At 44.8% G+C, this 25,376-nt stretch overlaps 1 protein-coding gene across 2 annotated transcripts in view; it reads left to right on the top strand.

Moving 5' to 3' along the window:
- The first annotated feature begins 12,471 nt into the window (after positions 1 to 12,471).
- Positions 12,472 to 25,376, top strand: part of Ubac2 (UBA domain containing 2) — a 184,008-nt gene continuing 171,103 nt past the window's right edge. For both annotated transcript variants that reach the window (XM_052732403.1, XM_052732402.1), the window contains exon 1: positions 12,472 to 12,619. In XM_052732403.1, the coding sequence (XP_052588363.1) occupies positions 12,589 to 12,619 (31 nt within the window). In that variant the 5' untranslated portion in view covers positions 12,472 to 12,588. The remainder of the gene's footprint in view (positions 12,620 to 25,376) is intronic.

Below are 25,376 nucleotides of genomic sequence, written 5' to 3'. Positions count from 1 at the left end.
GAGAGGGAAGGAGGAGAGGAGAGGGTAGGGATGTACCTACATATGGGTGAGACAATGTTAGATCAGGGATGCCACTAGGGGGCGATAGGGTCCAATGGCTAAGGGACCAGGTTCTGCCTCTGCTTCAACCTCAGTTTCTTCAGTTCTCAAAGATGACCTCAAAACCTTTCTGGGCTCTAAGTTCCTTGTCTGTAAATGGAAAATTATAAGAGTATGGGAAATATAGATTTACTGTAGATAATAATAGCTGTGGACCTATGTGTAAATATTCCATATTAGCTAGTATTATCTGGTGATGTGACTCATGGAGGGGATGACCACACATATGCATCGGAGGATGGATGTGTTACGGGGCCAAGGGAAACTGGCACTTAGGAATTCACTGAGAAAAGCCTGGGCAATGTTACTCACCAAGGTGAGTTGAGATATGAATTACTATGGGAATATGGAGACATGTGACAGATCAGGCAGGGGTCCACCCACCTGTATTTCCAGCTTTAATCTTTGTCTAGTCCATTTAAAAATATTTAAATGTGGTAAACATACACAACATAAAATTTGCCTTCCAGCTATTTTAAGTGTAGAGCTGAATGGTGTAGATGTAACCGACAGTCTTATTAAATAAGAAACACAGAACCAATGCAAAGAAGAAAGCCAAGAGGTCAGAGCTAAGAGCTAAAACCTTACCCTTCCTCCTGTGGTGATCCAACCTCTCTGAAAGAGCTACTTCCTGTGTTAAAGTCTTTATAAAGACTTTCGGTTCTGCCTTCTCATTGGTTGTAAACCCAACCACATGACCGCCTCGTCACAGCCTGTCTGTATAGACCTCCAGGTCTTCTATGGTTGGTATTGAAATTAAAGGCGTGTGTCTCCAAATGCTGGCTGTATCCCTGAACACACAGAGATCTACCTAGCTCTGCCTATCAAGTGCTGGAATTACAAGCATACGCCACCACCACCCGGCTTTCCTATGGCTTGCTAATAGCTCTGACCCCCGGACAACTTTATTTATTAACATACAAATAACATTTTAATACAAATAAAATATCACCATAGAATGGCATAGATTACATTTTTACCATTGAGAGCTGAGGCTGGAAACAGGCCAAGCCACAACTTTCAGTGGCTCATCCCTGGATACCTACCTCTGCCAGCCATGTCCTCCTGCTCCAGAGATTCCACAACCTCCCGAATCAGTGCACATGAGTCTGTGAGGGATGTCTCACATTCACATAACAGCTAGGGGTTAAGTACTCAAACACATGAATCTGTGAGGGATGTCTCACATTCACACAACAGCTAGGGGTTAAGTACTCAGTCAAACACATGAGTCTGTGAGGGATGTCTCACGTTCACATAACAAGCACCACCTCACAATACATCTCTGCCCCATTGCTCCTACAGCTTTCAGGGTAGTTGTTAGCTTGTTGTATCACTGAAAATCCCAACAGAGCAGTTCTGTCTGTGTCATCGAAAGTAGTAAAGTGTAAAATAAATCACCTGGAAGACAGAACATCTTTTATTATGTAAGTAGGGGCTCACTGTGCAATAAAAAATGTGTGTGTGTGTGTGTGTGTGTGTGTGTGTCTGTCTGTCTGTCTGTCTGTCTGTCTGTGTGTCTGTTTCATACCGGCCTGCTTCCCTCATTGACAGTGCCTGCAGACATTTGAGTGTACCTTGCCCCACCTAGACCTCAGGCCAGTGAGTGATGTCACAGTCATAAGCAGACTAAAGGTGGAGGTAGAAGGAATAGAATGCATTTCTGCTTTTGCTTGTTTTATTACAGCCTGGGAACAACACAGGGAGAGTAGCTTGACTCCCCAAAGAACCAGGATGCTGGGGAGCTATGTTGCTGGCTCCTTCTTCAAATGACAAGATCTCTCTGTTCTAGGTCCTCATTTCTAATTGCTACTTTAGGAGCAAACTGTCCTATGAGTGTTCCTAAAGACGTGGACTTCATACTTGTTCAGCTTTCTTGCTCCGAGAAAGATCCTTAAAGTGATGGTAATAACAGCAGGAAGCATTTGTGTGAAGGCCTGTTATGAGTGTGTGTTTTTAAATGTTTGTTAATGTATTCAGTACTCAGTAAAGGCCTTAGAGGCAGGTATCATCATTGCCATCATTCCCTTGATACAAATGAGGAAACTGAGGGGCCCCAAGCCCTGTCCTTTGTGAGGAAGCTAAAGGAAGTCTCTGTCTTCTGAGGGAAGGAGAGTCACTTTTCTTTTGGGGGAGGGGCAGCACTATTTATATCTTATGTGTAACATCCATCTTTTAAGATAATTGAAATATACGACATGAATATATAAATCATTTATTTTAATGTCATTATTGAGGCACTAACTTTTTCATATCTGGTTTGATGGAATTTTAGCTAGAATTCCTGCTTTGTTATTTTGCTTTGAGACAGGATCTTATGTAGCCCAGGCTGGCCTTGAACTTCTAATTCTCTGGCCTCTACCTGCTGAGTGTTGTGCTCCCAGGTAGACGCCACTACACCCAGTTTATGTGGTGTTAGGGATGAAATAAAAAGTTTGCTAGGCAAACCCTCTGCTAACTTAGCTTCATGCCCTACCCTGAGCTGGGAAATACAGAAAAGAAAGTTCTGGTGTGTGTTTGCTTGGAATCATTTTTTCGGGGTCTTACTATATAGTCCAAGCTTGCCTTGAACTCTTTGGTTTGAAACAGAATATCTGTGTGTATGTTGCCCTGGCTTCTTTAGAACTTGCTACGTAGATGGGGCTGGTCTTGAACTTGCAGCAATCTTCTTGCCTCTGTGTTGGAATTACAGCTATGCCCCACCATCCCTGGCATGACCCATACCATTCTCCCAAAATCTTGGGATTAAACAAATACAACCATGCCTGCCTTGAGATAACTTTTAAAAATAATAACCTTGATCTTAAAAAACCAGGTAGATTGTTTTCCTTGCCAATCCAATCTTTGGGTTTCTTAGCAAATCAAGGTGGAGTCCCCCTTTTCCTTCCTCTAGAAGCCTAGAGTCAAGGATTAGCTAAAGTTTACCAGTTACCATCACGAGTGTGTGTGTCCCAGTCAATGGCTTTTATAGATCTAGTCTCTGGGTAACCTAACAACATTTAAACATCCTAGTGTTAGAAAGGTAAGGAAAACTGGAGAAGACTCGAAATAAAATGAGCATACCATCAAAGGGTTGAAACATTACAGAAATATTTAGTCTGGAGAAGAGAAGGATGAAAGGTGTTTGTTTGGAAGCTCCGTTCACGTGGATGAACAGAGGAGGCAAAAGGACACTGAGCAGATATTCAGACTGTCCCTTGGGCCCCACACAGGGTCTACCCAAGTCCCACTCTCCACCTGGCAGGTTGCCCAGGATGCCCACTCTATGGTAGAGCATTCCTTTAGCATCCCCAGAACAACAAAACAAAACAACAAACCAAACACTTGCTGGCTCATAAAAGCCATGTTGTTATTCTTTTGTTTCTTCTTGGGTATTGGCAGGGTTCTCATTGTTCAGCCACTCCTTTAAAAATCCTGCAACCCTAGCAGGGATAAGGAGCATTTGACAAATCCAAGAATCATCTGGCTTTCAGGTTTTAATCAATTCCAGACTTTACACACATATGACATCATTGTTATATAAAAGAGACTCTCACAGTAGGTTTGCCAAGACTCCCCTGGAACACAATTCATCTCTCAACACTTCTGTACATCCATGAGCCACAGGCATTGAAGGGGCCAGGACCCGCCCCAGAGAAAAGTCTGAGAAAGCACTGTCCAGCTGCACACACAATCTGGGGAGGGCTGTGCCTGGCTAGTGTCACCCGTCAGGGCACACAGTGACATGAGTGAGGGCCTATTACAGAGTGCCAGAGGATAGTCAAGACCAGTTTTCCAAGGTAGGGTACTGACGATCAAAAGGAAATGGGATAATGTCTTAGAGCTTTCCAGAGAAACAGAAAGAATGGTGTGTGTGTGTGTGTGTGTGTGTGTGTGTGTGTGTGTGTGTGTGTGTATGTATGTGTATGAAGAAAGGGAAAGTATGAGAGAGGCAGAGAGAGAGAGAGAGAGAGAGAGAGAGAGAGAGAGAGAGAGAGAGAGAGAGAGAGAGAATTTAAGGAATTGGCTTCAGGGTCTGGCAAAGTAAAAATCTGTGGGTCTGAGAGGTTGAGTCAAGAGGATTTCCATGAGTTTAAGGACAGTCTGGGCTACATAGCAAGACCCTGTCTCAAACAAATGAATAAACAAGCAAAAAAGCACAAACAACGTAAAGAAGCTGGGGCTGGAGAGATGGTTCAGTGGTTAAAATCACTCGACACTCTTGTGGAGGACCCAGGTTCAGTTACCAGCACCCACTTGGCGGCTTACACTTGTTTGAAACACCAGTTCTGAGGAGAACTGACACCTTCTTCTGACCTCCCCCCCGCAGGCACCAGGTACCCACATAGTGCACATACACACATTTAGGCCAAACATTCACACACAAAAAAAGAAAAGAATAAATTAAAAACAAATGAACAAAAACAAACAAATCCAAGTGGGGTCCAGTGGTACATGTCTGCAATCTTAGCAGAGGCAGGAGGATCAGGAGTCCAAAGTTATCCTCAGCTATACACTGATTTTGAGAATGGCCTGGGCTGCATGAAGTCCCAGGGTGGGCAGGGGTGGGGGAGATACCGTCACAGCAACAACCCAACCAGGCGTATCTGAGCAGAGATCTACTTGCTGCAGCCTCAGTGAGCTGACAGGAAACTCGTCATCGTGACTGCAGTCAGTGCAGAACCCTAGTGTCGGTTGTGAACTCGACAAACCTGGGAAGAAGGACCCTCAGCTGAAGAATTGCCTCCATCAGATTGGTCTACGAGCGTGTGCAGGGAGCATGTTGTTGTTGTTGTTGTTGTTGTTGTTGTTGTTGTTACTGGTGGGTCTGGGATGTATAAGATAGATGAGCAAGCCAGGGGAGCAAGACAGTAAGCAGCACTTCTCCATGCTCTCTGCTTCAAACTTCTGCACTGAACCATTGCCCAATGAACCGCTTCCCTCGACGGTCGACTGTAACCTGGAAGCAAAACAATCCCTTTCCTCTCCAAGTTGCTTTTGGTCAGAGTGTTTCATCATGACCACAGAGAAGCAAACTAAGACAACAGCAAGACTGGGAAGTCTGAAGGTGCAGGCATGACTGGACACTGGGCCTCTGGAAAAGCAGAAGCCCAGCTGTCAGAACTGGTGATGCCAACGTGTGGCAACATGTGCTTCCTTGTTCCATGTGTCAACCAGTATGCTAAGCCTGGGGAGAGGAGATGAAAAGCTTTCCTGCTCACAGCTGAGCAGAGGACACGGAATACAGGCGACAGCAGGACGACCACTGTGCATCACATGCTGACTGCTCGAGGGCCAATACAAGGACAAGATAAGCCCAAGGAAGTGAGGTCTAGCAGACGGCACAGTGAGCAGGAGCTTCTAACGTTTCCTTTCTAGCCGGTCCTGGACGTAGAGCTCTCACATAGAGAGAGCTCAGGGCGACTATGGAAAGTTAGATCTATGGTGAGTTAATGTCACATGAAGGAAGGAAGACACAGGGGCTTCCTCTTGAGGAAGTTTCACCAAGAGTGAGCCCAAGTTTGAACTCTCCACTTCCCTCCCTAACATCTGTCTCTAACAAAGGCTTTGCTCAGTATTTAATGATTAGCATAGAAAGCCATGGCATGAAAAAGGAGTGAAGGATTCTTTATAGAAGTTTTTATCAGAATTAAAGAAGTTAAGTTACTGCTCCAGTTGACCCTCTTGCAAACAGGCTCTCTCAACCTACATGCACATGTTGTTCGCAACATTTACGATAGATATTTGTTGTTAAAGTTGCTTTAACTATGTAAAGGTGTGTTACATTTGTTTATGCTGCATTTGTTTATCAATGTATAGATGTGTTGCTTTGCCTGCCTAAGGCACCTGATTGGTCTAATTAAAAGCTGAACGGCCAATAGCTAGGCAATAGAGGGATAGGCAAGGCTAATGGGCAGAGAGAGAGTAAGAGGAGTAATCTGGGTTCAGGAGAGAAGGAAAGAGAGAAAGAGGGAGAAAGAGAGAGAAAGAGAGGGAGACACCTGGAGCCAGCCAGCCTGACAGACATGGAGTAGGATATACAGAATGAAAGAAAGGTTAAAAAGCCCCAAGGCAAAATGTAGATGAAGAGAAACAGGTTAATTTAAGTTATAAGAGCTAGTGGGACAAGGCTGAGCATTCATAACTAATAATAAGTCTCGTTGTCATGATCTGGGAGCTGGTTGGTGGCCCCAAACAAAGCCTGCTACAGTTGCTGCTTTTAAACAAACTGTTGGCTACATTCAGCAAATGATTACCACAGTGTATGCCCACAACATACATCACTCTGGGTCAGAGGCATGGAAGAACATGTAACTTAAGATTAAAGTTATGCATGAGCCTAGGTTGATTGCATGGGAGATTCAAGGTAGAAAGGCTGACTACATTGTTTTCTTAAAGGCAGGTTAAATTTAAACAGGCTGAGCACACAGTAGGACAGCAGGTTAAGTGCATAGTCTCAATGATCTGTGAAGTGGCAAAAATTCAGTCTTTTGGGGGTCAAGAAATATTTTGATAAAAAAATATCATTATACAAATCAGGAATCCATGGCTCTAATTTAAAACAACTTTAGATTTGACTGGCATTGAAGCAGAAAGAGTTCTACATGTGCACATTCTTGGTCCATGATTTTGCTGTGATGCAGTTATATGAGGTGAGACATAGAATGACTTCTGGAATGATGGAGTTGCTACAGAAGAGCGTGGTGAGCGGGGCGATGGCTCAGCTGTGACTCCATGCTTCCTGGGGAGAATGTCTCTGCTGAGTTCTTACCTGCAGAAGCTAAAGCAGAAGAAAGGGAGACCGCCAATCGCCAACAGAATTAGACACCCAAACATGAGAGAAAAAGATGGCGGTGGTAGAGTCTCAGAGTTGTCATAAAAACACCAGAAACTGGGTGGATTAAGACAATGGAAACTTACTCTTTGATGGTTATGGAGATAGAAGATCAAAGTCAAGGTGCTGACAGGGCCGCACTGCCTCTGGAACCCGGTGGGGTGGCAGGAGCAGGAGGAGGGGCCTTTCTTGCTTCTTCTTAGCTTCAGGTATTGCTGGCAGTGCCTGGCATTCTGGGCCTGCAGTGGCACTACTCGGATCTCTGCCTCTGTCAGATGATGGCTTCCTCCTTCGTGGGCCTGTGACTCTGCCCATAAGAACACCAGTCATACTGGTCAAGACTTTGATCTCAGCTTAACTGTCTGCTTCTGCTACTACGCTAATTCCAGAGAAGATCACTTGCTGGGTACCTGGATATGTCTTGCAGGGACCTAGTTTAAAACATCACACTGAAGGGACAGAAGATATAGATACATGCAATCTCAGTTCCTGGGAGTCTGAGGCATGAGGATCAGAAGTTTGAAATGAGTCTGAGTTACACAGTGAGATTTCACTTAAAAAACAAGCAAGTAGGCAAACCGAACAACCAACCACTCTGGCTTTTATAACAAAGACTCTGTAGTTCTGTTTTTAATATCTGAAGTGAAACTCAAAACTGCTGTAATTTTAATAATCATTGCAACATCCTTATTTTGGTATAAAGGAGGAACAAAGGAGAGATATTTACAATAAAATGATGCACCTTTTGGTCTGTAGGTGTTTGGGTGTGATGAGAGCAGACAACGATACCTCTATCCATTTATAAACAAATTAGTTTATCTATGAGATTCGAGATGAGCAGCCTTGACGCCCTCAATGAATATAAAAATGAAAGAGTTAGGGATGATGCACAGCAGAATGAAAATCAGTATCAGGTAGGTGAGGTCACACCTGGTACCAACGACTCAGATATGCTTGCACGTGATGTTGAGAAAGGAAGAGTACAGACAACTTTCAGACAGAGTGGGGAACACGGAGAAAGGCTGGGGCCTCACAGATATGATGGGCTGTGTCTGAGTAGCTTCAAATACTGCTCTGCGCATTGAAGAACACGGTGATGAAGTTTCACAGAAAACTTAGTTTCCTATTCTGAAACTGAGATAGAGTAGGCAAGGATATAGATGAGAGTTACCCAAGGAAAACTGTTGTTGGGTAGCTGTGTCACCTGATGGTCAGAATGTCCCTGTGTGGTACATCTGTTAACTATATAAAAAATCAAGGCTTGGGGTAGGAGAGATGGCTCAGCAGTTAAGAACACTTGTTCCTGCCGAGGAATTGGCTTGACTCCCAGCACTCACACGATGGCTCACAATCTAGGGATCTGCCCTCTTCTGACCCTATAGGCACCAGACCCACATAGGATGCACATATATATAGGCAAAACAGTCACACACATAAAATAAAAATAAATCTAGATTTAAAAAATCAAGGCGCCATGCCCCAGTTGTCACATTGGTGTACTAACCAAGGGCCTACACCCTCAAAAAACCTTGTCTTCATTATAGTATCATTTGTAGTGTGGCTTTGACTTCCTCATTCCACCCATTTGGGGCTTTTTAAGATGATCGTTGGGAGAAATAGCCAGAACAGGAGATCCGGTCCACAGTGATGTGGGAGGAAGAGTCACCTTACCTCATGAATATGCCACTCACCTCATAAATGTCATAACATTAAAAAAAATCTGTAACACAGAGCCGGGAGTGTTGCCTCCCTCCTCTTTCCCATCAGCCCACTCTAACCTCTTTGAAGTGCACGATTTACTTTAATAAATTGCTCAAAATGTCCCTGTCTCTTGGCTGTATTCTTTCCTTTGAGAAGAATGGAGGTGATACCTTCACATGGTAACAGAAGCCCACTGTGTGTGGGTAAGGCTTCCATTTCTAGACCTTAAAAAGGACCCTGGAGACCACATCCTTTGCAGTGTGGTGGGAAACACATGAAATGGAAAGTAAAAGGGCTCCAGAAAAGTGGTATGGTGTTCTCAGACCACCCTTACATACCCTTAGAAACACCCACACTATAGCATCCACATGTAATTTTCTCAGCAAAAAAATAAAATAAAAATCACTATTTCACAAACTCATTGAAAGATTCATGCAGGATTCTACAGCTGATGGTCTTGCACTCTGCTCCATTTCTGAGTCTTTATCTCTTAGAAGCATTTTTCTCAATCATGGCTCTCGCCTTGGGCTTGCCCTGCCCCTGGAGTAGGGAGTGGCAGGGAATTGCCACAGCATGGAAGTAAAGCTCAAGAACTATGGGAGAGACTGAATAAATACTCTTACCCTCTTGCATTGTGAGCTGGCTTCCTCCAAGACCTGGGTCTCCGTGGGATTAGGCCCATTGCCCATAGTGGTAGTTTGTTATGATCCGTCTCAGTGAACTCCCTGTCCTCCCATTGGTGAAGTCTAGGACCACTTCCCAGATAAAACTAGTTGTATATACAACTTTGTCTCATGAGAGACAGACTGAAACAGAAGGCAAGAATATGAAATATTTAATTTGTAGGTGAAACTTAATAAGGTCCTAATTCTTTTGAAGGGAATGCCAAATTATATTTTGATGTTTTGCAGTAATTGTTCTACTGCCCTGAAACCCTTCCCCCATAAACCTTTCAGTATGTTCACTGGAAATAATCTAATACACTTTTGTTTGTTTGTTTGAGACAGTGTCTCATTGTGTAGTCTGGGTAGCCTCGAACTGGATTTGTAGAACAGGCTGGGCTTGGCCTCACAGAGATCCTCCTGAATGCTGCCACCCCCAAGCCCAGTCTATGATGGCTATTTTTAATGGCAGTCTAATGAAGATCCTAGCTAAATCCACTTTTAGTAATTACATTAACTAAGTCTTCTGAGTACCAAGTAATGTTTTTAGATGGATAACATCTTGAAAACATATGCTAACTTGTTATATCCTTTCTGAGTGGATTAACTGCCTAGTCATATTATAAATGCATTTTTAGATCTAGAGTTTTAGATTCCATTACTTTCTAAAGTAGCCTTAAAATTAGCAACATATGGAGCTGGAGAGATGGTTCAGTGGTTGAGAACACTGGCTGCTCTTCCAGAGGACTCAGGTTTGGTTCTCAGCATCCACATAGTCGTTCATAACCACCTGTAGCTCCAGTTCCAGAGGACCTGATGTCCTCTGCAGGCCTCCCTTGACATCGGGCACACACATGGTGCATATACATACATGCAAGCAGACACTCACACACATTAAATAAAAATGAATCTCTTTTAAAAATTAGGAATATGGTTCCAAGCCACTGTCCTCAGAACTAGCCTTATCTACTACAGATAGCTGTGAAAAAAAATCTTCTTTGAAAATGATTAAACTCATTGAAAGTGTTATAAGTCTTCCTCTTTAATAATATCAACCTCGTTTGCAGCTTAATATCTTCATTTAACACTTCTGATATAGGTAAAATATATGTCCAGTTGTCTCATATTTTGGTATCACTGTTTTTTTTATTTAAAGAAACAAAATTATACATAAGTGTTAAAGAGTTTTTATTTTAAAACAACTTTCTTTGGAAATGCTTTATTTCCTATGTAGAACAAGACAATCAAACCTCTTTTCACAGAATAACCTTTTATTCAAGGAGCTGATTTTGTTAAAGGCACTGATACCATTTAATGGCGTGTGGGTTTTCCAGTAAGATTTCTGGTGACTCGGGTTGTCGATGACTGATTCACTGACTTTCAGTTGCTGCTGCTACTTTTTGTTGTTTATAAGCCCAGGGGACCAGCAGACCAGAACTGCTGCTCTGATGTTGCACATGACACCGGAAGAGGAAACAAGTGTTCCTGTGGAATCATTTTCAAGAGTTTCAAGTTCTGACTACTCCATTGTTGGTATATTTGGAAATAAAATTTCCACTCAATGTTTTCATTCCCTATGAATCATACATTTGTGACGATCAAGCTTTCATTTTGACACCAGTCAGGATGTGCAACTGCAACAAAGTTTCTGACTGCAGCTTATTTCACGGTTGACTTTGTACCTCTTCAGATTTCACACGATTCTTCTAAATATGCCAGTGTTCAACAGAATGAGGAGTTTACTTGAATTTCTTCCTATTTGTTAATAACCTTTTATAGGTGGTATTAGTTGACCATAAAGTATTAATATCTATAATATATAGGACTTGGCACACAAGATTTAATATGAAATTTTGACACAATTATATGACTTTGAAGCTTTCCCTGAATCTCTATAAACTATCTCTGTCATCTCTATTTATTTAATCATGGTATGGTCATTTCTTAGATGAAACAGAAAAAAATGTCCAACACACACTCAAATGTTCAGCGTTGACACCAGGTGCTTTCCTAGGGAAACAATTTTAAGGAGGAATGCGTTTAATGACTGGATAGAACTTTCTGTGCACTCTCCTTTTAGTTTGTTGTGATATGTTTTGGATGGAGTACATGAAGAAAGCTCACCCAGAGTAGATCTGGAATTGTTTGAAAAGCAATTCAGTGGCCCTTCTAGATTAAACAGGTATCTTTCCCCTTTTTCATGCAATGCCAGTGTAAATGGTAGCTTCTATAGATTAGATGTAACTAGGGGTCTGCCTTAACACCGACTTGTTTGCCCTGCAGTTCCAGCTGTTTTACCAGGTGCTGGTTAACTGGAAAGCACTGGGAAACCCTACTACTCATGGCCGAATAAGAATGGAAGGAAAATGTTTTAGCACTACTACAAAAATGGTTTCGGTCTTCCGAACCCCTTATGGCCCCCCAGGAACCCCCGCATAGTATGAGAATCACTCTTATGTGGGCTACAGATTTTGTAGGTATCAGCTTCTGTAAACATCACAATCCATCAATCATTTTCCGACAAACAAACACACAAACAAACAACCTCAACTGGAAGAACACAAAGTTAAATGTACTTCATGCTTATGAACCAACTAGAAATAATGGCTGAATGGCATAAAAATCACGCACGCCTCTATGTTTTGGAATAATGTGAATACTCTGACCTAAAGATATGCTGTATTTTACTAATCTAAACCCAGATTTTGCATGTTGGCTAAACCCTAAAAATTCTCAAGCTTTCTTGGAAGCGGTCTGTCCATACTTCTGTGGCATGCCCCTTCAACTTCCCTATAGTACGTATTCTTAAAAGAAAAAAAAATTTAAAAACAGTTTTCTACAGTGGGTCACCGGAAGCTCAGACTGTGTTCCGAGGTGGGTTTGCTGAGCTCCGTGGTCTGTTCGGAAGTACTGAGCATGCGTGGAAACCGCGGCCCAGGCTCGAGAAAGACCCGGTATTCTACAGCGGAAGAACCGGCTGCCACCGCCGCTGTGCGAGCAGAGGAGCCTCTGCACCGGGCGCTCTGACGTCTGCAGATCAATCTCCCAAATCAGCCGGGACTACCGGAATAACCCGCGTACCCGACCCGCCGGCACGGACGCACTTCCCTTCCTCGCAGGAAGGGGAGGACTCCGGCCGAGTGTGCTCGCCCCACAGGCCGCGCATGCGCCTTCCTTCCGGCGGCTCGGGAGCGCCTCGCTGGGCCGACTTTGCTCTCTGGTTAAGAGTGCGCCTGCGCGGTCGCTGGGGGCTCGCCACCTCCGCCTCCCCTCCCCCTGACGCCCCGTGGGGGCTCCCGGCCCGGCGGGACCATGTTCACCAGCACCGGCTCCAGTGGGCTTTGTGAGTACCGGCTCCTCCATCCTTGGGGCGCTCTTCGTTCCATCCTGGGCACTTCCCGGACCCGGCTTGGGGGCCCCAGAGACTCGGCTTTGCAAAAGGCTAGGGGGCCCCTTGCCTCCCGCGTCGGAACCTTGGCAGTTCTTGGGGGGCCGCGGGCGCCGCCCCCACCGCAGCCCCGAGGGCGGAGGGGCGCACGTCCTGCCCGCTCCCGGCACCTCCCGAGGCACGGTGCGCGGCAGCTCCTGCCCTGCTGCAGGTGGGCTGGGCAGTTGGGGTCTGGCCGGGTGCCCCGCTAATCTCGTGGCCCGGGCCCATGCCCTTGATGGCTCGAGTGCGGGGCTGGAAGACGTCCCCGCGGGGGCGACGCTGGAATCCTGCTCGGTTCCCTCTCCCCTTTCATTCATATAGGCTGCTTTGGGACCCATCTGATTCCTGGATCGGGTGAATTTCATCCTCTGCCCCAGCATCTGCCCCCTCAGTTTTAACTTCCATGTACTTCTTCCCCATTGTCCCTGAAGAGTATTGGGGAGCCGGGAAACCGACTAAAGCGCTTTAAAGTGAAGTTAGGAAGTCATTTGGCAAGAGAGCGCACGCTTTGCTTCTGGATGCAGCTGCACTCTCCTAGAGTGTCAGCAGTGGTCTGCAGGTGGAGGGCGGAGAAGTTTATTCAGTCTCCGAAGCACCTTACCCCCACAGTATTGTGTTGACTTTAGAGAGAGTGAACTCTTAATTAAACAGTGTTGAGATTAGGCACCGATACACCAATAGCGAACTGTTTGAACAAGCTCCAATTCGCATTTACTTATCACTGTTGGTACTTCCCATCTCCACATGCGAAGTTACTGTTGCCAGAGCACAGAAGTGCCTGGCATCTCCAGAAAGTTTTGTTGTGAATGTCATGAGTCTCTCAGAGAGCTGAGAGTGACTAACTCTCAGAACCAACGACATCATCTTAAATCATCCTCACAGCTTACCTTCTCAGGCTTTGAAGTGGATTTAATGTTTGATTATGACCCCCCATATTTCATAGCTAATTTAACTTATGGAATCTTTCACATATTGGCCCCAGAATCCATCAGCGCTACTAATGAGTTCATCTTCAGACTACTCTTTGGATGAATAAGGTAGCTTTCCTAGAGCTGCCGTTTGTGGGTGGATATGACGTGAACAGTAAATTTCTCTGATTTAGTTGTTCTCAGCACACTGAGGCATCCTTTTGCACCAAAAACACACACAAAAGTTAAAAAGTGCGAGAGTGGCTGGGGAGATGGCTCAGCAGGTAGGATGCTTGGACTGCAAGCGTGCAGACCTGAGAGTTCTAGTTTCCAGTACCCAGGTGAAAGCCAGGCATGGCAGTGTGTGTCTGTAACCCTGCCAACGAGACAGGAGGCAGGAGCATCCTCTGGCTTGCTGGCCAGCCAGTGAAGCTAAGCTGGTGAGCTCCAGGTTCAGTGAGAGATGTGTGTCAAAATAAATAAACAAAAAAGTGGAGGAGTGATTGAGGTAGATATCCAGCATCAACCTTCACACACACACACACACACACACACACACACACACACAGACACACACACACACACGCAAGCACGCATACGTAGGAGAAATCTGATTAATAGCAGTACCATGTTATGGGTTAGGTTGTGTGGGCAAAATATAGTCAAAGTTGAATCAGCACAACTCTAGGAAAGGTAAAACCAATGCACAGGTAGTTCAGCTCTCTTGACCTGTCTAAAATAAGTACGTTCAGAGTGTGGGAGTTAATGGGATGGCTCTTCCTCTTAGGACATGCTTGATGTGCACATTTAACAAGTATTCAGGACCCGTGAACTGTGTTTGGTTTTGGGAACACGGTGCTGGGCAAGTCTTAGGTTCAGGCTTATGTTGACAGTAGAGCTTAGTGGTGGTTCCCCTAGACCAGTCATTTCTATAGACCAATACTGTAGAGCCAGTTCAGCTCCTGAATGTTAGTGGCTTTGCCTGCGTCAGTGATTTCTCCCGTGTAGCCACCACGCTGAGTGATGTCCTTTGGATAGGCAGCTGAATGGCTCTGTGGTGAAGTCAGAGGTCTGCTTCTGAGTGAGTATCCTCAGGAAAGGTGATGCATCTCTCTGCCTATCCCTAAAGATGGGGAGTAACTGTCTCTCCTGAGAGAAATCCCTGCCATTTCCTACACCAGCACTTTTCTCACATTGTAATTAGGCGATAAGGGCACTTTAGTGTTAACATTTACCACCCCCATTCATTCAACAGGTGTCTGTTAAGTTACCCCACATTCATTCAACAGGTGTCTGTTGAGTACCTCCCCCATTCATTCAACAGGTGTCTGTGAGTGCCTCCTGAAACCTTGAGTGGTTTATATAGACAATAAAGTGGTGAACAGAATAAAGGAGTCCAACATCAAATAGGTTAATAAGTAATTAAAGTGCTTCCCAATCGTGTCAGGTGCAGTGAATCATGGCAGAGGTTGAAGTTATGGTGCAGTGCTGCTCTGTGTTTGGGGAAGAAGCCTTGGGAGTGTAGAGGAGCCAGGCATGCTACAGTTCATTCAGAAAATTGTAGTTGGACTTTCTTTTCTGCCTGCAGCCAGCTCCCAAATAATCATACGTAGACATTCATTAATTATGAAAGCTTGGCCTTTAGCTTAGGCTTGTTTTTAACTAGCTCTTATAACTTAAATTAACCCATATTTTTATTAACCTTCATTCTACCATTTTACCTCTATCCCATTCTGTGTGTCCAAATCATTCTGCATCCGGCTGGCATCTCTCAAGCGTGAGTTTCCCCTCTCTGCCCAGAAGTCCTGCCTATCTCTCCTGCTTAGTTATTGGCCATTTAGCTCTTTATTAAACCAATCAAAAGGTGCCCTAGGTAGAGACACATCTTTACAGTGTAAACAAATATTCTGCAACAGAAAACCATTTTGAAGAAAGGAGGTGGCATGCACAAAGTCCAAAGTAGATGCAGCAGGGTGTGTACAAAGTTCTGAGGGAGGCATGTGCTGCCAAGGCTGTAACCCAGGGGAAGAGCATTTGTGACCATTTCTTTGAAACTGTCTTACTCTATGTCAGTTAGGATTGGGTAAAAGTGCTTGTAAATAGTGTACATAATTTTGGTTAAATAGACTAGTCTCGTCACTCCAGTCTACACTGAATGATACATGTAGTCATCATTTTATTAATAAGTATTCTCATTACTCATTCACATCACAGTATATATTTGCTATGTATAATGCATCTGACAAACACTAATTACATGTTTAATATGTGCCAGGTCTAGTTCCCAAGGAATTCACTGTCTAGAGGGGAGAAAAAAAAAAGGACATCTGTGCTCAGTGCAATGTGCTAGTTGCAGGGAGTCTGGTGGGGAGAGACTCGGGTGTTAAGATGATCTGCTTACAAGAAGCAGTATTTGAGCTGATTTTTTTGAGAGGCGAGGGTTTGTTAGGCCCGTCAGTGGAGAGAGCAGAACATGGCGGGACAAGGGCAAGAGGCAAAGATGAAGGGCTTGTTGATGATGGTTGGAGTGAGCAGTCCTGAGGTGAGGTCTCAGAGGGCGGTGGAAGGTGGGACAGGAACTGGAGCCAGAACCTGTAGACATTTTAATGTCTACAGAGGAAGAAGCAGTAGAGTTCAGGAAGCAGGCCGAGGAGAGGCCAAGGATGGTGTGTGTGTGCGCGTCCTCGGGAAGGGACAGTTAACAGACAGATGCCGCCAAGATTCAAAATGAAGTCTGGAAAGTGACCTTTTTGGAAGGAGAGGCACATCCAGAACAGCTTCTCCAGTTGTTATGGAGATGAGTGAGATTATGGTGACCGAGGAGTGAGTAGGATGAAAAGAGGTGATGGTGAGCTGGAGATGCACTTCGTGAATGGCTCACACAGGGAGGCTGGAGCTGCACTTGGGGGCGGCCACAGGAGAGCTCACATCTAGAGAGGCTTCAGGGTGTCATTAACACTGTCAGGAAAGACCCAGTGGGGCTTTGAGATTGAAGAGTTAGGAAGAAATGAAAGGACAGAGTCCTGAGATGTAGGAAGAACAACAAGTTCTAGGACCATCGTCGGTCTGCTTCTCTCTGTGGGAAGAAAATGGGAGCTGGTTTTCAGCAGTGGAGCTGAAGTCCCCAAGGGCTGCCTGCTTGGCAGACAACAACCAGCTGGACAACTCAGAGCACATTCACATACCCTCGGGGTCCTGACTCCAGAGTTACCTTCAGAAGGACTGATTTGGGTACCCGAAATCTGGACTTCCTTCTCAGCTTTCTGAAATCGAGAGTCCGATGAACAAACATCAGGACAAGAGACTGGCCCACAGGAAGGGAGAGAGAACAGTTAGTCTTGTCGGGGGAGATGCCGAAGGCCTGATTAAAATGGTAACACTGAGGACTGACAGTGCCCTGGTTTCTCTCTCTGTGATAAAGACATAAGATTAAAAGCATCTTAAACCGAAGGGTTTATTTCACCGTATAGTTCACAGTCCATATGGAGGGAAGCCAGGACAAGAGTTCCAGTCGGGAACCTGCAGTGCAGTGGGAACTGAAGCAGAGACCATGCAAAAATGCTGCTTACTGACCTGCTGCCCATGGCTTGCTCTGCTAGCTTTGTTACAGGACTCAGGACTGCCACTCACAATGGGCTGGGCCCTCCCACACCAGTCATCAGTCAGGAAAATGTCCTGCAGACACACCTACAAGCTAATTTGATGGAGGCAAGTCCTCAGTTGAGATGTGTTGTTGGTTTTTTTTTTTTTTTTTTTTTTTTACTCTTTAACTCTTTGCTCTTCTGGGGGCCTCCCACCCAGCTCCCAGATAAACCACCCTCGGAAGCTTATTCTTACTTATAAATGCCAGCCTTAGCTGGTCTTGCTTCTTGCCAGCTTTTCTTAACTTTAAATTATTCCATCTACCTTTTGCCTCTGGGCTTTTTCCTTTTCTTACTTTTGTAATCTTGCTCTTCTTTTTCTCCCAGATTTCTTCTTCTATTTATTCTCTCTGCCTGGGAGCCCCGCCTATTCTTTCTCCTGCCTTGCTATGGAATGTTCAGCTCTTTATTAGACCAGTCAGGTGTGCTAGACAGGCTCAGTAGCACAGCTTCAGAGAGTTAAACAAATGAAACATAAAAGAATGCAACACAACACATCTTTGCATCATTAAACAAATGTTCCACAGCATAAACAAATGTAACACACCTTAAAATAACATTCCACAGCACTTCCTCTTCCTAGATATGTGTAGGCTTATGTCAAGTTGACAAAAACTAACCAGTATAGCAGCATAAGGAGGAATTGAAAGGTGTTGAGGTGGGCAGGGTATGCTGTGAGTCAAGCATTTTAGATTGAGGGGAGAAGGGATGCAGGGTGACGGGTTTATGTCTTAGGCAGCTGGTTAGATCATGGGTTACCATTCACGAAAGTAGGGAATGCAGAGCAAGAAAAGCTCATTTGTTTGGAAGATGAGTGTTGAAGTGTCTTCAGAGTCCAGTTGGAGATATGCAAGGGACACTTAGAGTGACCACGGTGTAGTGGTCGTGAGACCTGCAAAAGCAGCAAGTGGCATTACAAGGCCGTTCTGTTACGTGTAGGATGGGCAGGAGGAGCCAACAGAGCGGGCAGTGGTGGGCATCGTGTGTCTGGCTCAGCTGGACCTGTTGTCCTCAGTGTGAATGCACATCCTTCAGCTTCCCTTAGTAGTGACAGCCCACCCCAGCCTGGGATCCTCCTGGTTGTCGTCCTTGTCTAGTACTTGTCTGTAACATGGCCAGTCTGGACCATGTAGTTAATTATTTCATTTACATCTCATCTAGACTCAGCCACTGCTATTCCTGGCTTGCTGTGCATGTCGAATAAGACTCCAACCATGTGTTAATTTGGGTGTCTGATCCAAGCTGAGCCATAGGCACAGTTTCTTGGTGAAGTTTGTTGGATTTGGCCATCCCTGTGTGCTCTCTCGCTTCAAGATTGTTTCACATCTCACCACATCTCACACTCAGCCCAGCTGGGGGAAAAAAAGCCCCAGGTCTCTCACCTGGGCACCCCCTCACTGTCCTGCTTGTTCATACTTGGTCGTTTTCTCTTTCTAAAGCTGTCATTGTTACTTTTTAAGCTCTCCTCTTCTGAGAACAAGCCTGGCACTAGCAGAGCTGATATTTTGTCCTGTGGATTCCTCAGACTCTGGAGACGCCCAGAGCCGGGAGGGAGCCTCTCCCTTGCCCCCCCCTTGACTTGGTGCGTCTTTGCCATGGCGAAGTAAACTGTCCTTTAGATCCCTCATGGTGGAAAGGACAGTGAGTGCCTGTGATAAAGCACCTAGACTTTGCCCTGGTAAATGTTTGGTTAGTAAGTGTGGAGTGGTCTTTTCTGAGCTTTTCCTTGCAAATACAGAAACATACATCTCCAATGATCTCGTGTGCCCCTGCCCAGCTGCCGAGCACTCCCTTTCCAATGGCGCTTTCTGGAAGTCCATCTCTAAGTCTTCCTGCATCCTTAGCTCTGCAGTTTGTCTTCTGTTTGATGATACCGGCTGTGATGAGGCTGTCCCAGCACATTGCCAAAGCTGCTCCGGACAGAGTGACCAGTGGCATGTGACATCGAATGGTGCTGTCCCCCTCCTAAGATTTTCAAATATTATTTTATGTGTATGATTGGCCTGTATGTGTGTGTGTGTGTGTATCATGTGTATGCCTGGCGCCAGTGGAGGTGAGATGAGGCATTGGATTCCCTAGAACTGGAGTTGTGGATGGTTGTGAGCCGTCATGGGGATGCTGGGAACCAAGCGCTGGTTCCTCTGCAAGAGAAGCAAGTACTTTTAACTGCTGTGCCGTCTCTCCAGCACCTCACATGGTGCTTCTTGCTCCTCATGATTGTTGCCCTTTTTTTCTGTTTTTAGACAGGGTCTCCTTCTGCCCAGACGGGCTTCAAACTCATAGCAGTCTGGCTCCAGCCTCCCAAGTACTGGGACTGCAGGTATGAGTTGCTACACTCAGCTGTAGTCCTCATCTTAGTGGAATGTTCTCTGGTTTTTGCCCGCCCCCCCAACCCGTCTCTTCAATCCTCTTGAGCACGTCTCCTTAGTGTCTTTCACACCTACAGAGTGTGCTGGATTTGGCCTTCCTTTAGGACAGCAGTTCCAGTGAGTCACTAAGGGCAAAACCTGTGTTCCTTGAGGTAATGAGCTGTGCTGGTTAATTTTTTGTCAATTTGATACAAACCTAGAGTCACTCCAGAAGAGGTACCTCAGTTGAGAACAGGCTTCCCTCAGATTGCCTGTAGGCCAGCCTTTGAGGCATTTTCTTCTTCTTTTTTTTTTCAGTTGTATTTTTTTTAATTAAGAAATTTTCTAATCATTTTCCATACCAACCACAGATCCCCCTCTCCTCCTGTCCCCCAGCCTTCCCCCCCTAACCTATCCCCCATTCCCACCTCCTCCAAGGCAAGGCCTCCCATGGGGAGCCAGCAGAGCCTGGTACATTCAGTAGAGGCAGGAGCAAGCCTCTCCCCACCTCCAAGGTTGTGTAAGGTGTCACACGATAGGCACTGTGTGGGGTCTTGTCCCACCGGGAATTTAGGTCACCTCTGAAGAGGTGGCCTGGAACCGAGGAAAGTTTCTCAGCCTTCCTCTTACCGGAGACAATCAGATGCAGCGGGGAGTCACGTCAAGCCAGAACTCATTTATTGTTAGGCAGTAAGCCTCTTTTATAGCAAAAAAACCTCAGAACCCTAGGAGGGGGTGGAAGGAACCAAACAATCGTTTTAAAGGTTACCCTATACTCATTTCCTTGTTTACGAGTTGTTTATGCACTGACATCATCTCTTGATCTTTGTATCTTATCTCAGCATAAACAATTTGAGCTAACTTCCTCTCAGAACCATTTATATCTTATCTCAGTGTAAACAACTTGGGCTCACTTCCTCTCGGCACCATTTGTATCTAATCTCTGTGTAAACGATTTGGGCTAACTTCCTCTCGGTATCATTTATATCTAATCTCAGTGTAAACAACTTGGGCTAACTTCCTCTCGGGACCATTTATATCTTATCTCAGTGTAAACAACTTGGGCTAACTTCCTCTTGGCACCATCTTTGTAGCTCATGTTTGCCCCACAGCACTGGGCTCCAAAAAGCCTACTCATACACCAGGGACGGATTCTGATCCTACTGCCAGAGGCCCTTAAGCAGGTCAAGCTACGCAACTGTCTCGCCTATGCAGAGGACCTAGTCCTGTCCCTTGGAGGCTCTACAGCTATTGGTCCACAGTTCATGAGTTCCCACTAGTTTGGTTTGGTTGTCTCTATGTTTCCCCATCATGATCTGATGTCCCTTGCTCATAGAATCCCTCCTCTTCTCTCTCTTCGACTCCTGGAGCTTGGCCTGGTACTTGGCTGGGGATCTCTGCATCTGCTTCCATCAGTTACTGGATGAAGGCTCTATGATGACAGTTAGGGTATTCACCAATCTAATTACTGGAGTAGGCCAATTCAGGCACCCTCACCACTATTGCTAATAGTCTAAGGTGGGGTCATCCTGTGGATTCCTGGGAACTTCCCTCGTACTAGGTTTCTCCCTATTCCTATGTCTCCCTCTATCATGGTATCTCTTTCCTTTCTCTCCCACTCTGTCCCTGTTCCAGCTCAACCATCCCATTCCCTTATGTTCTCATCCCCCATCCTCTACCCTCCATTGTCCCCTTTCACCCCCAGTCTACATGGAGATCTCTTCTACTTCTTCACAGGGCGATCCATGCATCTCTCTTTGCGTCCTCCTTGTTAGCTAGCTTCTCTGGAGTTGTGGGTTGTTGTCTGGTTATCCTTTGCTTTACATCTAGTATCCACTAATGAGTGAGTACATACCATGTTTGTCCTTCTGAGTCGGGGTTACCACACTTGGGATGATATTTTCTAGTTCCATCCATTTGCCTGCAAATTTCATGATGTCATTGTTTTTTACCACTGAGTAATACGCCATTGTGTATATGTGCTACATTTTCTTTATCCATTCTTCAGTTGAGGGGCATTTAGGTTGTTTCTAGGTTCTGGCCATTATGAATAATGCTGCTATGAACATAGTTGAACATGTGTCCTTGTGGTATAATTGAGCATTCCTTGGGTATATGCTCAAGAGTGGTATAGCTGGGTGTTGAGGTAGATTGATTCCCAATTTTCTGAGAAACTGCCATACTGATTTCCACAGTGGCTGTACAAGTTTGCATTCCCACTAGCAGTGGAGGAGTGTTCCCCTTGCTCCACATCCTCTCCAACATAAGCTGTCATCATTGTTTTTTATCTTAACCATTCTGACAGGTGTAAGATGGTATCTGAGTCATTTTGATTTGCATTTCCCTGATGACTAAGGATGTTGAGCAATTCCTTAAATGTCTTTCAGCCATTTGAGATTCTTCTGTTGAGAATTCTCAGTTTAGCTCTGTAGCCCATTTTAATTTAATTAGATTGTTCAGTATTTTGATGTCTAGTTTCTTGAATTCTTTTTTTGTTTGTTTTGTTTGTTTTTTTTTCAAGACAGGGTTTCTCTGTGTAGTTTTGGTGCCTGTCCTGGATCTCACTCTGTAGACCAGGCTGGCCTCAAACTCACAGAGATCCACCTGGCTCTGCCTCCCGAGTGCTGGGATTAAAGGTGTGCACCACCACCGCCTGGCTTGAATTCTTTATATATTTTGGAGATCAGCCCTCTCTCAGATGTGGGGTTGGTGAAGATCTTTTCCCATTTTGTAGGCTGTTGTTTTGTTTTATTGATTGTGTCCTTTACCCTACAAAAACTTCTCAGTTTCAGGAGGTCTCATTTATTAATTGTTGCTCTCAATGTCTGTGCTACTGGTGTTATATTTAAGAAGTGGGCTCCTGTGCCAATGTATTCAAGGATACTTCCTACTTTCTCTTCTATCAGGTTCAGTGTAACTGGATTTATGTTGAGGTCTTTGATTCACTTGGACTTGAGTTTTGTGCATGGCAATAGATATGGATCTGTTTGCAATCTTCTACATGTTGACATCCAGTTATGCCAGCACCATTTGTTGAAGATGCTTTCTTTTTTCCATTGTACAGTTTGGCTTCTTTGTCAAAAATCAAGTGTTCATAGGTATGCGGATTAATGTTAGTGTCTTCAATTTGATTTCATTGGTCCACATGTTGGTTTTTATGCCAATACCAAGCTGTTTTATTACTGTAGCTCTATAGTAGAGCTTGCAGTCAGAGATGGTGATGCCTCCAAAGGTTGCTTTATTGTACAGCATTATTTTAGCTATCCTGAGTTTTTTGTTTTTCCATATGAAGTTGAGTATTGTTCTTTCCAGGTCTGTGAAGAATTGTGTTGGGATTTTGATGGGGATTGCATGGAATCTTTAGATTGCTTTTGGTAAGATTGCCTTTTTTTTTTTTTTTTTAAATCACAGAATAGAAAGAACACTAATGTATGAGTGCATCAAAGGTGTGTAGTCAGCCTTTCTTTGGACCGCCAGCTCCCAAATAATGACACAGAGACTTCTTACTAAGTATGAAAGCTTAGCCTTAGCTTAGGTTTGTTCCCAACTAGCTCTTATAACTTAAATTAGCCTGTTTATATTAATTTACATTCTGCCTTGTGGCTCGTCACCTCTCCTCCATACTGTATGTCCAACTCCCTCCATGTCTTGCTGGTGAATCCCTCATGCCAGCCCCCCTTCCCCGCCCCACATCCCCTCTCTTTCTTTCTCCCTGAAAGTCTTGCCTAGCTATTGGCCATTCAGCTCTTTATTAAACCAATAAGATGCCTTTATTCAGCTCTTTATTAAGCCAATAAGGTGCCTTTCACACAGTGTGATCAAATGTCCCGCAAAAGAAGTGTAATAGGAACAGTTGAAAGAATTTTTGTGTAGTTAGACTGCTGCTTGAGTCTGAGTGAAACACAGCTGGATTCAGACCTTTGAAGATCCAAAACACCAAGGTGTCCTGCTGACAAAATTCTAACATCACCATGGTGGCACCACCGTAAACAGGTCAGTTTAAAGTGAGGAATGCAGTGCTCAACTGGACTGGAATTACCCCTGAGTTAAAATATCCCCTGATTCAGATTATTTGTTTGGGAGCCTCGAGTGAAATGCAGTTAGGTTTGATGAGCCCAAGGTCCATTGGCGTCAACCTTGGTGTAGACATAAGTCATGGAACTCCTCAGTCCTATCTCCAGGTCTGGAGCCCCCATCTGCTTCAGGAACCTGAGTATCTGTCCCCAGATGATGATGACCTATCCATCATTCATCCATTGATCCTTGCTCTTTGTCAGGATAAAACCATGTTCTTACAAATGCATCCTTTCTTAAGTATGTATTCAGCATGATGAATACTTTTTTTGTGGGGAAGACCAAACTAACTTCTTTGTGGACTCACCAGCTCTTTAAAATGTACCCACTTGGGAACATAACTGTGACTGTCCCTTCATTTTTCTGTCTATTTGTTCAACAGATAGATACTTAAAGATCATTTATGTGGGCCATTTACTCTTCTGGGTTCTCAGGGTTTAGTTTAATAGTAGTCAGAGACCAAATATGTAGTCATGTGCTCATAATCTTAGATAATAAATGCCATGGCACATAGGTGCACTTTAAACAGCTAAAAAAATACCTAATTCAGTACATTAACAGTTCAGTATTCAAAGGTAAGAATTTTCCTTCCTTCTTTCCCAGTTTGGACTTGGCGCGTTAGTTAAGTCTGCATTTTGGTGTGGTGCTTACCCTTTCGATAGGCAGCTGCTCTTGTATTTTGGTGCCTTAGTGGACACTTTGTGCCATAGTTAGTTGTTAACTTGACGTACTGGGAAGAGGAACCATCAGTTGAGCAATTGCTTCTGTCCGATTAGCTTGTAGGCACGTCTGTGAGGCATTTCCTTCCTCCCTCCCTCGCTCCTTCCCTCCCTCCCTCCTTCCTTAGTCTGTCCTTCCTTCCTTAGTCTGTCCTTCCTTCCTTCCTTCCTTCCTTCCTTCCTTCCTTCCTTCCTTCCTTCCTTCCTTCCTTCTTTTCCTTTGTACTTCCTTCCTTCATTTGTCCTTCCTTCCTTCCTTCGTCTGTCCTTCCTTCCTTCCTTCATCTGCCCTCCCTCCCTTCCTTCCCACCTCCCCTCCCCTCCCCTCCCCTCCCCTCCCCTCCCCTCCCCTTTCTTCCTTCCTTCCTTCCCTCCCTCCTTCCTTCCTTCCTTCCTTCCTTCCTTCCTTCCTTCCTTCCTTCCTTCCTTCCTTCCTTCCTTCCTTTCTTGAGACAGGATTTCTCTGTGTAGTCCTGACTGTCCTGGAACTCGCTCTGTAGACCAGGCTGGCCTTGAACTCAGATTTGCTTGCCTTTGCCTCCAAAGTGCTGGGATTAAAGGCTCTTGTCACTATGCCTGGCTTTGTGAGGCATTTTCTTAATTATGGATTGGTGTAAGAGGGCCCATCCCATTGTGGGTAGTGCCATACCTGGGCAGGTGGGCCAGCTGTATAAAAAAAATTAGCTGAATGTGAGCCTGGAAATAATCCAGTAGAGTCTCCTGCTTCAGTTCCTGCCCAGGCTTCCCTCAGTGATATAACTCAGTGAGATCTGTAACTTGTCAACTAGATTAACCCTTTTGACTCCAAGCTGGTTTGATTAAGGTGTTTATCACAGCAGTAGAATGTAGACTGGGACAGCTCAACTCTACCCTTTCGTTTACATGTGTTTGTGAGCAAAGTGTAGTCAGCTGGTTTTCAAAGGTGACTTTAATGCTCTGCATTTCTGTTCTAATCTAGTCTGGGTTGTCCATGGCCTGTC

Source organism: Peromyscus californicus, unplaced genomic scaffold (genome assembly GCF_007827085.1).
Source record: "Peromyscus californicus insignis strain IS unplaced genomic scaffold, ASM782708v3 Scaffold_12__1_contigs__length_115047231, whole genome shotgun sequence".
In the NCBI taxonomy this organism is placed as follows: Eukaryota; Metazoa; Chordata; class Mammalia; order Rodentia; family Cricetidae; genus Peromyscus; species Peromyscus californicus.
The sequence above is the reverse complement of the archived record's forward strand: the minus strand, read 5'-3'. Positions and strand labels throughout refer to the sequence as shown.